A 15401-nucleotide genomic window follows, 5' to 3' on the forward strand; every position below is an offset into this window, starting at 1 on the left:
CTAACAGCTATAACACCAGCATTAAACACTATTTCTATTACTGTACTTCAGTGGTAAGAAATTAATGTAACTTATTGATATCCTTCCTTCAGTCAAGTAATTTTTTATTCTTTTTTTTAGATCTTTGAATAAATGTCATATTTTATAAACTATACATTGTGTTTTAAGTTTTTTTGGTGCTAAAGAAATGTAAAATCTGGGTACCCCGTAATGGACAGATTTAATCTTACATGTGCTCAGATTATTTTTATTAAACAATAACAGATAAAAACAAGATTTTTTTTATAATACTGGTTAGCTTATACAGTAACTATACTGGGTCACGAATGTGGATGATTACGGACGAGCAGCGAGGTGAACATACCGGAGTAAAGAGGTTAGGGAAACGTTAGTGGAACGTTAGAATAACATTCGATAAACAACAACAAAAAGCTGGGAACCAAAAAGTAACGTTCTTGGAACGTTATTATAACGTAAGGGGAACGTTAGAATACCATGTAACTTATTTTTATTTCTGAAATAGCTTATGACTCTTATTAGTCTCCCAAAACTGACTGAATATTGTCCCATAAGACAATATTCTGAGACAATGTAGAAGCTCAACCTTCAAGCAAACATCTGTGCATTTGTGTGTTCAGTGTAGACCAGCCTGTAATGTTTAAGTGGTGTGTACGTGTCTCCAATGGGTTTTTAATTGTCCGAATAAATCTCATGAAATCCCCTCATGACAACATTAATAAAAGAGGGAAGTAACATCACATACATCATGCATATTTATTTATTTATTAATTATTTAGGTGCCCTAAGTGAGATGACACATGACCACAGTGCAGACTCAGTTTGAAAAGTTACTGGGTTCAAATCCTGACCTAACACAGGGGAAGACGTGTGGCTGGACCATTTTCAAGTCATATTTCTATGGCACTACAATATAGATGCTTTCTTCTAATTAGAACCCAAAATATATTTAGTCATATTAGTTTTTAACTCAATGCTATTTTTGCTCATAGGACAATTTATAGCCAGTCCATCCCTGGATTATGTAAAAAGTATACACAGGGTACATCACTTACTGTGATGGCTTGTTGAATACTTAATCAGTGGTGCTCTTGAAATATAGTTACAATATGCTATAAACTTAAAAAAAAAAAAAAAAAAAAAAAAAAAAACATGCATTAGTGTAGATTTGTAGAACATACAGGCAATTAATATAATTTAATTCAACACATGGACATATTTTACCAAACAGTAAAATGAGCTATTGATCAAGGCTATTTTATTAATGCATTTTAAGTACTTCAAAAAATTACAAGTTATCGCACAATACTTTTTTTTTTACAAACTATTTAGTAAAAAATTTCAAAAGTGAGTGCAAATAGAAGAAAAAACAAACAAAAACAAAGCATTGAAAGCAAAAAAAAAAAAAAAAAAAAAAAAAAAAGGCTGTATTAAACAGCGGACATTACAATCAAACAGTAGTATTAGACATTTTCTCCATCTTGTTTTTCATATTCTATCCACACACCATGCTTACATATCAGTGCACATTATTTATAAACTTAAAGCAAGACAAGCAAAAAATATTTTAAAAAAATTAAATCCTGGGCCAAATTGCCTTACAAATTCAACCAACCCACAAAATAACACAGAAATTATTAATTAATTTGAAGACAATTGCAGTCAGAGTAGTAAAGTAAAAGCAGTAAAACCCTTTCCCCGTTAACATTTACAGAGACACACAGATGAGGTGATGATTTACATCAAAAGGAGGACTTATATTCAGGAATACTCATCTTCTATGAATAAGCAAATCATACATGTTTTAAATGCACATCCTTAAAGGATGTAAGATTGCTTGAGAAGACAGACTTTAGAAACACTGGACTCTCAGTCACACTACCAGGATCCCATTCAACAAACTTAAACAGATGACAAATTATTCCTGGTCTGATGAAATACAAAAAAAAGCAAAAAATTAATAAAAGGACGTTTGTAATGCATGAAGTATTTGTAACCCCTCTGCCTTTGTTGAGACACACACAAAGACAATCAAAAGCACATTTAGAGAGAATGGAAGGATTTCTTAAAAAAAAAAGAGATGCTGGATTGCAATGATATGGTGAAATCACCATGGGCTGGTTCAGATACACTAAATAGCAACACAAGGCATACGGTTTGATTATATAGGCTGCTAGTCTGGATCTGGAATTTATTATTATTTTTTTTTTTTTAGCTATTAAAAAAGGTAATGACTGAAAACTGCCAAGAAAAAAATTATTTGTATAAATATTGATTGGTGTGTAAAAACACTCTAAAGGATCTACAGATTGCTTCTATCATCTCTCTCTCTATCCCATCCTTTCACTAAAGCACACCACCGAGATTTACTCATTTTTGTAACTGTCCACACTTTCCTGTTTACAACATCTTATTGCAAAATAAAAACCTTTTATGTATTGAAAAAAACAAATCTTTCCTGATGTTGTGCTTATTTTCTCAAGTCTGTCTCCTGTGGGACCAGTGTTACTGAACAAAGTCACAGTGACTCTAAGCAGATCAGGATTCTTATAAGAGTGACCTTTTTCAACCATCATCTCCCTTGCACACATGGAATGAAGAACTGAAGCTATTTAGTGGTTATCAGCGGGGGGTGAGGGGTGGAGGGGTGAGCACTCTGCACAAATGTGGCTTTCAGTAAAGGCCTTTCACAAATAGAAACTCTCTGTGCTGTTATTTCCTATTATATCCTGAGTGTCAGTTCAACATCCTTAATTATCATTATCCAACAGAATAAAAAAAAAATTACATGATGGGAAAAGATCCAATGTATTTTGTGATCTCTGTACAATTGCACGCAGGAGACAATGAGAAAGCTTCAGAAATAAAAGCTTTTTTTAATCCTTTTGCTTGCATTTAAAAAAAATCCCAAACATCTTAATTACATATTGGAAAACCAGTCTCTTTAAAGAGTTCAGTCAGCCTTTGTTGATTGGCAGAAATATCTGTGTGACATCCCATCATGCTCATCTCCACAGGAGGGTGGCAATCCCCCCCAAAAAAAGATAATATAAAAAATAAAAAAAAAGATAAAAAGGCAAAAGAGCAAAAAAACATTAGTGGAGAGAACAATGGTTTAATAACTTGAGAAAGAATATGAAAAGCAGAAAAAAATAGATGATTCTGTCCTCTTCCTCATGACTAGCTTCTGAATTTTTCTCTGAGCTACGCAACGAAAGCTTTGCTGGCTCCCAGAGCAGTGGTTTCTTTTTAAAATGCTTGTTTTCTTAAGTGGAGTCCTTTGAAGTCCTTTTATTTGCCAGTTTCTTAGTTTGAAGATGGGCCTTCATTGATTGATTCAGCGAACTCTTTGGAGTGAAGTGTTTCCCACTGTAGGCACTAGGAAGAACCAAGGCATTGAGGAGGCCTTCTCAGTGTCGCATCTGGCCCATCTGATAGTCCTCTCTCTGCTGGCGCTGGCGCTGTGGCTGGGTCTGTGCAGCTGGATTTCTTCTTCTCTTCAGTGTGCCTAGAGAAAGACATACAGGTATGATTAATCACCTTACGTGCAGGGGTTAAACTAGGTTTTTGGAGGTAAAGAAATTCTTCAAAATTACTGACATGACCTTGCCGAATGTTGCCTCTACCAGATTCCACCACTAAACATATATTCTGCACTTTAAATAGTTTAAGTTTTTCTACTACAGTTTTGTTTTTTTAAGGTTGTACTCTGGACTAAAATTCTGGCTTAAGCCCAAGGTTTTTACATGTATGCTAGGGTATGCATACAGTGGATCCTTGGATCGGACTTGTTTGTTCATCACATCCCACAGATGCTCAATTGGATTGAGATCTGGGGAATTTGGAGGCCAAGCCAACACCTCAAACCATTCCTGAACTATTTTTGCTTTGTGGCAGGGTGCATCATCCTGCTGAAAGAGGCCACAGCCACCAGGGGATACCTTTCCATGAAAGGGTGTACATGGTCTGCAACAATGCTTAGGCAGGTGGTACATGTCAAAGTAACATCCACATGAATGGCAGGACCCAAGGTTTCCCAGAAGAGCACTACCCAAAGCATCACACTGCTTCCGCCGGCTTGCCTTCTTCCCATAGTGTATCCTGGTGCCATGTGTTCCCCAGGTTAGCAAAGCACACTCACCTGGCCATCCACTGTGTATTCTGACATCTTTCCATCAGAACCAGTATTAACTTCTTGAGCAATTTGAGCTATAGTAGCTTGTCTGTTGAATCGCATCACATGGTCTAGCCATCACAATTTGGCCACGGTCAAACTCGCTCAAATCCTTACACTTGCCCATTTTTCCTGCTTCATTCTAACACACCAACTTTGAGGACAAAAAGTTCATTTGCTCCCTAATATATCCCACCCATTAACAGGTGCCGTGATAAAGAGATAATCAGTGTTATTCACTTCACCTGTCAGTGGTCATAATGTTATTCCTGGTGTTTCGGTTTTGGTCCTCTGGGATATATCCCTAGCTGTGGTTTAGTGGGGGGAATTCTGAACCACTTATGACAAGGTGGTGATTTAGACAGGGACCATTTGGGGTACATTACCTGGCAGTGGTCTGGGTGGGGGTAATTTAGGGTTGCTGCTAGGTGTGTGCACACTGCAGATCTTGATAAACCCAGCCATTAGCATGATGAGAGCAATGCCCATTAGAAGAACCGCCCACCAATACACCTGAAACAAAAAAATTAAAATGGGATGAGCACTGCAAGTGATAAATAATACTGGTGCGTGAACTATCACTTCTCATGTCTTTTACAGTCATTAAAGCCAGAAAAAAATGCTGAGTATTTAGGGATTCCATAAATGAGACACTCGCCACTATCCACTGTGCAATGCTCGAGTAAAGCTCAGGGTTGAAAATGGCCTTCTTAAGCCTTGCCAGAGGGCCATCAGCATCCACCAGCCTACACTTCATGAAGACATCGCAGTAACCTCTGAAGTCATTACAAGGAGAGCCAGGCTGTAAGGTGATGACTGTTTTGTTAAAGTGCTGAACCCATCTCTCTGAGCTAGTGCTGCTGCAAGTGTTGGGCTGACCTACAAAGACAAAAAAAATGAAAGAATGGGATTAGTATGATTCAAAAGAATAATGTTCATAATTTTTTTAAATACATATTTAAAACATATTATATAATATATATTTTTGTGCAATTACTTTAGGGGTACCTTTCGAAAATGTTTTATGACAATTAAACAAGTCTAGATTTGTTGGCGTCTGGACTGCATGCTTGAGAAAACTGTCAGTAATGGCATGTGTTACTCACCCTTTGTCATACAGCACACATGACACAGCTCTGTCTCATCTTTCCCCTCCTGAGTGGCACAGGTGCAAACATCTAATTTATACTTCTGACAGATAGAGCCAGAGCAAACCTAAGAGTGAAAGAAATGACATTCTCAGACAAAATGTCAACTATTACACACACATATGCACATATACAGTGAGAAATATTGGAAGTTTTCATGTGTATACATTTGGGCCAACATGAAAATTTTCTTTCGTGTCAATGTTTTGGTCAAATTGTATTACAGTTATTAAACCCAAAATGTGTTTATACATTGACATTAAATTCTTGACATTTTGAGTCTTTTTATAACATTGTCAATTCCAAAGGAGAGAAAAGGTTCTATAGGCAAGGCACAAAATGATCACATGGGTGATGATGCAGCACTTACCCCATTAAGGCAGACTTGGCTATTTGTGTGGCAGGATGTAAAGTTTTCTTTAGGCGTTGAGGTGGGGCACTGGGCAGCGTTTCCACTGCACATGCCCTCATTAGCACACTCAGACGCATCCCTGCATTTCACATCCCTTTTCTGAAATGTGCAATCTGACGTGCAGCATGGACCCTGACTAGGACTGTAAGAGAAAAGTACAAGAAAAAAGGAATGCTTTGTTGTACTTATTGAAAAAGGTGTTAAATTAATAAATTACTGCTGATAATACAGTATAGGTAATGCAACCATAACCTCTGATGTTATACAAAACAAGTCCAGAGGTTGTAGTAAAGGTGGGAAAAAAAGATATTTCAAAGAAACTACATTGTATATGACATCAAAACAATCTGTATGAGTGCCAGTCAAAGTAGACTGTTAGATGGCTGTATAATTCTAATGGCTATAAAAGGTTATAAGATGAACAGATCTTACAATGTTAAAGCCAGTAATATATTAGTAACATTTACATACTTTTATAGTATGTATTATAGAGATGTATTGATTCACTCAACTCACGATGCGATATAATTCGCGACACTGAAATCATAATACGATTTTTTTTTTAACAAAATGAGATTTAAGACAAATTATAAATGAAAAAGTATCCTTTTATTATTGCTTAGACAAAATGCTGCACATTTGTGACCCCGTCTGTGAAACCCCAGCCAAAGCTGCATAATCGAGCTAATTTTGAGATTCATTTTATAAAAATTATGAAAATATGTAATTTGTGTTTAGTGCTGTAAATGAAAGATTATATCAAGGGATTCCAGATACAGTTCTCAAATTTCATTTATAATATGATAAATGCTGAATTTTTGACACTACATGCTATTATTTTGTGCAAAATTACACTGTAGATTTGCTTCCTAAATATTGGTTTCAATCATCTCTGGGTTTACTTTAGGTGCAGAAACACCTGCTGAATCTCATATCATTCGGCTCAGAAACGTATTTTCTATCAGTAGAAACATACTGCAAACAGACCATAATATCAATCCACAAGAGCAAAAATCAGGTCAGTGCCGGGAAAAGCAAGAAAGCTGCGACTTTAGCCGGGTTCTGATTTCTGCGAGGATTTTTTTGTGGCATCACAGAAATTTCAAGAAGATTTTATTTGTTTGTTCTGCCGAGATAATCAGCTTATTTTAAGGACGCCTGACATGTGTTGAAATAATTCATTTTTGTGTAGTGCCCAATTTAGGCTACTCCAAATGTTGCCCAAAGACATTAATTAGATTATCTACTTAAATGTTATATATTAATTTATATATTAATGACATTTTCTACTGATACTTCATTTTACTAACAAGTTATACAAATCATTGAATTTACTTGGTAATTGTTGCTACACTCAAACTCTTGTGGTTCCTCCCATTCCTTTCAATGTTTTTATGCTTTCTGGACATGCACATCATAATAAGTAGACCTGTTTTACAAAACTTTAAGAATTTTCCCATAAATGTGTCATATATCACTGAAAATGGGAGAATCTCACCTTTGATGTGGTATATGGCACATAGTCAGGATAATTATGTTTCAAATGTTCAAATTTGTTGCAGTTTTAAATATAAACTTTTCTTTACATTGGAATTTCTCAAAAACTTGACTTTCTGAGTCTGAAATTAAGCAAATCTTTCACATGGCCAAACTCAGTATTAAAGATATCAAGGTTATTTTTACCCAGAATGTTCTGTACATTATGCAGGATGATTTATTGTAGAAAACAGTGAATAAAAAACAAAAAAACAAGCTTGGTTTTCACAGAGTGGGAGAAACAAACCTTTCTTTGTGAAATTGAAATGTCAAAAAACAACTAAATTGAAATTAAAAAAAAAAAACTCAAATCAAATACACAAATAAAAGAAATCTCTTCAGATATCTCTTGCCTGTGCTCTTTCCACTTAAATTCATTGAAATGAGAGGCAACCACCGTATTGTAATCACAATCCTAACATAGATGCTGCATACATGCAGGATGAGCAGTTTTTAATCTAAATTAGATTGCATCATTTTGAGATTTGAAGCAAAAACAGAATCGTCTGACTTTAGTTTTGTGAAAATGTACTACATAAAACATCTGCACGAAATCAAAATCAGCAGACGAGTTGAATGAGAATGCAAATTCACTCTGACAAAGCAGCGCTGCGCTTATGAACACTGCTTTAATATGCATTATACAGAGACGAGATGAAAAGAAAATACCATCTAAACAAAACTTTCTAAAGACAGTCATTTCCAGTATTAGAGATACATTCATATAAACTCCTACCCCCAATTGTATTGTGATTCGTTTAATGTCTCAACCGATTTGAATCTTCACATATTTGTATCGATTTTCAACTGGCTCACGGTGCATCGCTACATCCCTAATGTATTAATATTTTGAATTTGCTTTTATTTATTTTTTTCAGTTTTTATTTTAATTTGAAGTTTTAGCCATTTTGTGCATTGGTCATTTTTAGAAATATTGTTATTTTGCTTCCATTTTTATTTCACTTTTAGTTTGATTTATTTTTATAGTTCAGCTTAAACTTATTTCAGGTAGTTCAGGCAACATTTCTACTTTTCATCTAATATTTATATTTTATTTTACATAATTGTTTCGAATTACAGATAATGTTTAATTTATTTAGTGTATTTATTTTTAGTTTATTAACAATAACAACACTGGTTAAACAGACTGTTTAAGTTCTTTTTGTGTACCTGCATAGAAAGCCTCTCTTCAGTTTGCACTTCACTTCATCAGGTTGATCGGCATCATAGCAGCATTTGTCCTTGCACTGATCGCCATAGCCACAGTCACACTGTTCATTAGCTTCAACCAAACCATTACCACAGATGGGCTGTCCAGATTCTGGAAAAGAACAAAACGGTGAGAGAGAGAAAGGGAGACTGAAAAAAAGAAGGCTGGTGGAATCAGTTTTTGGAGACTTTGATGAAACATTCCTACAGAACGGCGCAATGAGCTCATTACAATGACTATCCTCCTGGAGCAATCTGAGGTTAAGTGCCTCACTCAAGGCCGCCACTGTGATAGCTCACGGTTTGTTTCTAAGCCTTAAACACTACTCCACACAAACATAATGTGACATACAAAAATATGTAAAAAAAAAAAATTAGGGCACAGTGTACTGTATTAATATGAAAGAATTTTCTGCACTTATTTTTTACAGCTTTTTTACCTGTATTTAGAATTTTGCACTACATTGCATTGTGTTTTAGGGTTAACAGAAATGTCCTAAAAAAATTACTGGATAATATCCTGGCAGAAAAAAAAAACTGGATTTTTTACAGTGGATTCTTGTAGGAGGTTAAAACCTCACCAACAAAGCAGATGGATCTCTTCTTCTCCAGCACTTGGCTGATGTTAAGAATGCTGCAGATGGAGAACTTGTTGTTGTTGAACTTGTCTCCTGATGTGGCTCTGGCATACATGATGTAGTTGCCTTTTTCTTTCTGGTCCTGAGTCTTAGACTCTCCCGGAGTGCAATCACTTCCTGAGTCATGCTGGAAGACAGAGAAAGAAGACAGGTGTAATCAGTAAAAAGCGTACAGACACACTTGTGGGGAAGTCGTGGCCTGACGGTTAGAGTGTTGGACTTGCAATCCAAGGCTTGCGAGTTCGAGTCTCGGGCCGGCAGGAATTGTAGGTGGGGGGAGTAAATGTATAGCGCTCTCTCCACCTTCAATAACATGACTGAGTTGCCCTTGAGCAAGGCACTGAACCCCCAACTGCTCCCAGGGCACAGCAGCATAAATGGCTGCCCACTGCTCCGGGTGTGTGTTCACGGTGTGTGTGTGTTCACTGCTGTGTGTGTGCACTTTGGATGGGTTAAAAGCAGAGCACAAATTCCGGGTATGGGTCACCATACTTGGCTGTATGTCACATCACTATCACTATTTTTTTTTTTTAAATATTCACTATCCCAGCAACTTCTGCCCGGTAGCTAAGAGGGGCTGGAAACCTGCTCAGTACCAGAATAAACAAGAAAAAAGGTTTGAGGTGTTACTAAGGCCAGAAGAGGGTGCTATCCCTGCAATCTGTACAGGTAATGCACCATTACAATGATGGGGACTGGACACACACACAAAAAAAAAGATGTTAAAATAAGGTCCTGGTTCTCTGTGTCATTAAAAATCTCAGAATGCTTCTTGAAATGAATAGGAGTGTCATCCTTCTCAATTCTCTCTGCTCAGGCAATTCTGCCATTTTAATATTCCTCATGTACACAGATTGATGTTCTATTCCTGTTGAAAACCCCCTTAGATCAGAATAAAGCTGGTTTGTTGGTCCTAAACTGGTTTAAGGAGCCTGGCCAAGCTCATGTTCAGCTGGGCGGCCAGCTGTTCTCCTAGCTGACCAGCTGAAAAGCTAACAGGCCAGTCTGACCATACTGAGAGCAGATAGCAATAAATTGACGTCAGGTTACTATAAAAGACTGGCTAGATGAATCTGGCAATTTAAAGGTCTCAAAGGCAGTACTGTAATGCATGCTTTATTCTAAGAGCATTAGAGAGTAAAATTAATTTGTTCATAAAGGATTCAGCTGTATAGTCTCCTGCTAATCTGTCAGGGATGCTACACATGAAGTAAGAAGAACTCACCGGAGAGCCGAAGTTATGTCCAACTTCATGAGCGAAGGTGATGTGGGAGACTTTAGGGGGAACGTGTGAAGCATAGTTTTGCACTGTGATGATGCCAGTGTTCAGAGACTTCCACTTCCCATCGGAGTACTTTTTATTCTTTTCACAGATTCCACCAGAGCTGCCTGAAACCAGAGAATCATATATTAAACGATAAATAAATCCAAAATGAAAAAAACCTTTATGTGATGGTATCATTATCTTCATCATCTTTAAATCATAAAGGAATTAAAAGAGCCATTACAATAAAAATAAATGAACAAATTGTATATTGTTTTGAATGACCGCTCTGGTGAAAAAAAGCTTGAACTGAAACAACAGAGGCATGTTGTAATCAGCCATTCAAATCAGTCTTATCACAGATTATTACATCAGCACAATGAATGCCTCAGCATCCAAACAGAAATCAAACTGCTGAACAAACTATACAAAATACACTATGAGCACTATGATCATTTATTAGTATCAAATTGGAAGAATGTTTGAATTAATTTTCTGTTATGTTCCTTGCCAAACACACATGCATACAAATACAAACATGTAGGCTGATTAGTTTGTTCACTGAGCTCACTGGTTCACAAAGACAGCAATTGCTGCTGTCCCTGGTGACTAGCCAGAATGAGTCCAAAACAGCAGTCTTTAACAATGCTAATTTACCTTTATTGATTGACAGGATGTTTGTGAGTATGTGTGTGTTTCCCCCTCAAGAACAGTGTTTAAGTGTCAGGCAGTTTTTTTTTTTTGTTTTTTTTAATAAAAGTAGTAATGTTCCAGAAAACTCTATTTGATTTGAGTGCAAAGAAAAAGACTCCATCAATGACTTAATTCTTACTTTTTGTTGAATTACAGACATTATTTATAGATTATTTTAAGTGACATTCAAAATTCATTATATATATATATATGTGCTTATTTTATGCTCAAAAATATACACATCATAACTAAAAACTGAAATATGCATAAGCATCCAGTCCCATCTGGTGCAAAAACACAATTGCCCTGAGGACTCAACTGCTTTAGAATAGTTTAAGCATCTTAATAAGCATCAAGACACTGCATACATTAAACAAGACAACATAAATGTTCATAAACTCGAGTTACTGAATAAAAATCAATACAAAAATGAAACATAACTTTAATAAAAACTTAAATTATGCAGAAACTGTTTATGCAACAAACTGTGTATCTCTCTGTGTGTGTGTCTCTGCAGCAGGCAGAAATGTGAACTGAAATCCTCAAAGTGATCTCTCAGTCTGAATACGCCAAAGAAGTGAGAGAGATGCACACTTCACTAGCAACATGGATGCATTAATAGAAAAAACATGCGCTAAAAGTGATGAAAAGAATCTCGCTTTTAAGATGTGCATGTTTGTGTAAAAGAAAGGCAACTATGTGAAAACACTAACAGGGTGTTTATCAAGCAGAGCTGAAAGACAAATTGTACTCCACTTTATGGGCCTATTCTGTATGCAAAGCTTGGATCCAGAACTGTCCTAACTTCTCTGTTAGTTGAGACTAACACTGTTTAGAAAACTACCAAATAAAAAAATCTCACAGAAAACGCAGAACTTAATAGAATCAATGGCATTTAAACACATCTATCTAAATAAGGACATTTCGTAGACTTATATTATGTTAATAAGTTAAATATAATCAATACAGACTTACCCTAAACCTAGTCCTAAATTCAAATATTTAGCATTTTTTTTATTTATTTTCAGTATTTATTTACGTTTATTACAAATAAATGTATTATTACTATTATTAATAATTAATTCCTAATTAATTATAATAAATATTTATTAATTTAATTTATTTTACAAATGGAAATTCCTGCAAAGGATACATTTAGCTAACTTCAAGGAACAGTTACGCCCTCAAAGTATAACATAGTACACGCGCACACAAACAGTGTGAGGTCTTGTCAGACTGTGTATTGAGGTTAATTGGGACAACATGGCCAGTCCCACATTCAAGCATCAATGTTGATATTCATCAACAACACATCTGATTTGCAGGTCTTCAGCACTGCCTCACCTCCTGACATGCATGCTGATTTTTCATTCTGTATGGTGGGATGGTAGGTCTAATGATTTGTTTTGTGAATTGTTTTGGGAATTACTGTTCATTTCCTCACACAGCGGACCACTGACTCTCCTCAGCCGGCGACTCACTTTCCTCACGCAGCAAATGACTCACTTTCCTCAGCCGGCGACTCACTTTTCTCACGCAGCAAACGACTCACTTTCCTCACGCAGCGGGCGACTCACTTTACTCACACATCGAACTACTCACTTTCCTCATGCAGCGGACCACCGACTCTCCTCAGCCGGCGACTCACTTTCCTCACGCAGCGGGTGACTCACTTTCCTCACGCAGCAAATGACTCACTTTCCTCAGCCGGCGACTCACTTTTCTCACGCAGCAAACGACTCACTTTCCTCACGCAGCGGGCGACTCAGTTTCCTCACACATCGAACGACTCACTTTCCTCACGCAGCAAACGACTCAGTTTCCTCACACATCGAACGACTCACTTTCCTCACGCAGCGAACGACTCACTTTTCTCACGCAGCAAACGACTCACTTTCCTCATGCAGCGGGCGACTCACTTTCCTCACGCAGCGAACGACTCACTTTCCTCACGCAGCGGGCGACTCACTTTCCTCACGCAGCGGGCGACTCACTTTCCTCACGCAGCGGGCGACTCACTTTCCTCATACAGCGAACGACTAAGGAAAGCGAGGAAAGCGAGTCGTTCGCTGCGTGAGGAAAGTGAGTCGTTCGCTGCGTAAGGAAAGTGAGTCGCCCGCTGCGTGAGGAAAGTGAGTCGTTCGTTGTGTGAGGAAACTGAGTCGTTTGCTGCATGAGGAAAGTGAGTCACTGGCTGAGGAAAGTGAGTTGTTCACTGCTTGAGGAAAGTGAGTCACTGGCTGAGGAGAGTCAGTGGTCCGCTGCGTGAGGAGAGTGTGTATACAGATGCACCGCCGACCTATCAGTGGTCAACTCTGTAGCTACTGGTCATTGTATGGTGTATCCCAGCGACAAGTCAGTAGCCCTATTTTAGGACCTTCCGGCCCGCCATATGTTGATATCATTTCAGATTAGCAAATACTAATTTAGTTCACTTGCACACACACAAACCTCTCAAGAGACAAAACTGTGGAGACTTTGTATGTGCATATCTGATCATACCTGTAGGAGCCCCGACCCAGGCCAGACCCAGGACTCCATCATCAAAGTCTCTATCTGTGAAGACATAGGCTAGGCAGTAGTCATCGTGATTCTGCTCTGAGTTGAGTTCAAGAAATTTCTCCACACCAATGTTGCCAAATCGAAAAGGGTTAGAAGGATCCTTCACATCTTCGGTCGTGTTGATCTGAAATGAAAATGCAAACAAACTTCAGTTTAATACAACAGGCAGTCTGCAGTCCATAGATCTAACATCTTGTGTCCACATTCTTAGACAGATGTCCTTGACTTTTTTTTATCATCTCATGCAAGAATGCTGTGTTAAAACACTGTGTCAAGTTAAAAACAATTCTGTTTTTAAGCATCAAAAAACCTTTGTCCAAAACTTTTTTTAAAAAACATTATGTGTGAACGCCCACTTAAGCAGCCCAAAAAATAAATAACTAAAATGAACTATTCAAGTCTTCAAAAGAGTTGCAGTACAGGGCTGACATGCTTTTATTGACATCTGGTCAAGCCTGGGTGAGATCTGGAAACCCTCTGATGGAACTTGTATTCTAACCAGCAAATCACAGTGAATAAGAAGTAGAATATCCTGTTTATATTCCAGATATATTTACATTAGCATCAGTTACTACAAATTACACTTAATCCATATTTCACTAGGAAATGACGTGCATATAATTAATAAGTAGACTGAAGAAAAAGAGAACACACTCACCTTGATTCTCTTCACCATGAAGCTAATATTGCGGATGCCCTTAAAATCTGTGCTTTGATAGATGGAGTCAATGGCCTTCACATGACTGGAAATCTGCACAACCCAAAAGAACAACCCTATAAACGTACAACATAAAAAGCTGCAGGTACCATATACCACTAAGTCACCTGTGCTTTAGGTGTACCTGTGCGATCACAGCCTCTCTGCTGCCGTAGTGTTTTTGAAAGAGGTGATCTGTCTGGATGAAGAGCTGACAGGTATTTCTCTCTGCCTGTGCTGCACGACGTTTCCTCAGAATCACTGGTCCATCAGCCATCTCTTCGTCAATCACGTGGTTCGTCTGCTGCAGAAAAAAAAAAAACAGCAGGATGTATAACATCTAAGTGAAGAGGCTGAGAAGAAAAACATTTATGTTTGGGCACATAGATAAAATAATGAATAATTATTTATTTAAAAAAATAATTATGCATTGCTTATAATTTATAATTTATTATCTATATCTAATTTATATCTGATGAATTATGGATGTATTCAGGCAAGGTATAAAAATAGAAATCTGAAATTCAGAACCATGGGAAACAGGAAATGTTCCAAATATCTATGTGTTGTCTGGTTTCCATGTTTGTTTGCATTGTGAGATCAGAATAACGGTGCTAGTTGGTAATATAAGTGGTGTTCAGCTGAGTTGTGCAAAGGGGGTGTTGGCGCTGACCTGGGTGGGCTCCTCCACTGCAGATGCCTGGTATTTCTTCATTCTCTCAAAAACAGAGTGATCTGCACAACCACCTTCTGCTCCATATTTATGAGGATAATCTGGGTAGGTAAAATCAGAGTTTCTTGAAAACCAAAGCAACACAATGCTCTGAACCATACTGTTAACATTTGAAGTCTCTAATTAGGTGACCTGCTACAATTTTAATTCATTTTATTTACATTTTCTATTTATTTTAAACTTCAGTATTTCACATAAGAATATGACACATAACTGAAAAGACTTCAGAACTAGTCAGAACTAGACATTTATCCTGAGAGAAGCCTCTCAGCGAGGAAACTGCAAAGAGCACTATCACACACTAGACCCAAGGAAGA

The 15401-nt window shown here is 37.3% G+C and overlaps 1 protein-coding gene across 2 annotated transcripts in view; it reads right to left on the minus strand.

Annotated features, from left to right (window-relative positions):
• Positions 1-1254: 1254 nt before the first annotated feature.
• The window catches only part of LOC109113683 (disintegrin and metalloproteinase domain-containing protein 10-like), a 64981-nt gene continuing 50834 nt past the window's right edge, over positions 1255-15401 (minus strand). Inside the window, exons 5-16 of one of the 2 annotated variants that reach the window (XM_042760046.1) lie at positions 15025-15125; positions 14497-14652; positions 14313-14405; positions 13595-13778; positions 10361-10524; positions 9079-9262; positions 8459-8609; positions 5711-5894; positions 5299-5407; positions 4851-5071; positions 4579-4705; positions 1255-3526 (exon numbers count right to left, since the gene is read on the minus strand). In XM_042760046.1, the coding sequence (XP_042615980.1) occupies positions 3429-3526; positions 4579-4705; positions 4851-5071; positions 5299-5407; positions 5711-5894; positions 8459-8609; positions 9079-9262; positions 10361-10524; positions 13595-13778; positions 14313-14405; positions 14497-14652; positions 15025-15125 (1772 nt within the window). In that variant the 3' untranslated portion in view covers positions 1255-3428. Of the gene's footprint in view, positions 3527-4578; positions 4706-4850; positions 5072-5298; positions 5408-5710; positions 5895-8458; positions 8610-9078; positions 9263-10360; positions 10525-13594; positions 13779-14312; positions 14406-14496; positions 14656-15024; positions 15126-15401 lie in introns of both variants that reach the window. The other variant, XM_042760044.1, reaches the window with a different exon arrangement.

This window comes from Cyprinus carpio, chromosome A7 (genome assembly GCF_018340385.1).
Source record: "Cyprinus carpio isolate SPL01 chromosome A7, ASM1834038v1, whole genome shotgun sequence".
NCBI lineage: Eukaryota > Metazoa > Chordata > Actinopteri > Cypriniformes > Cyprinidae > Cyprinus > Cyprinus carpio.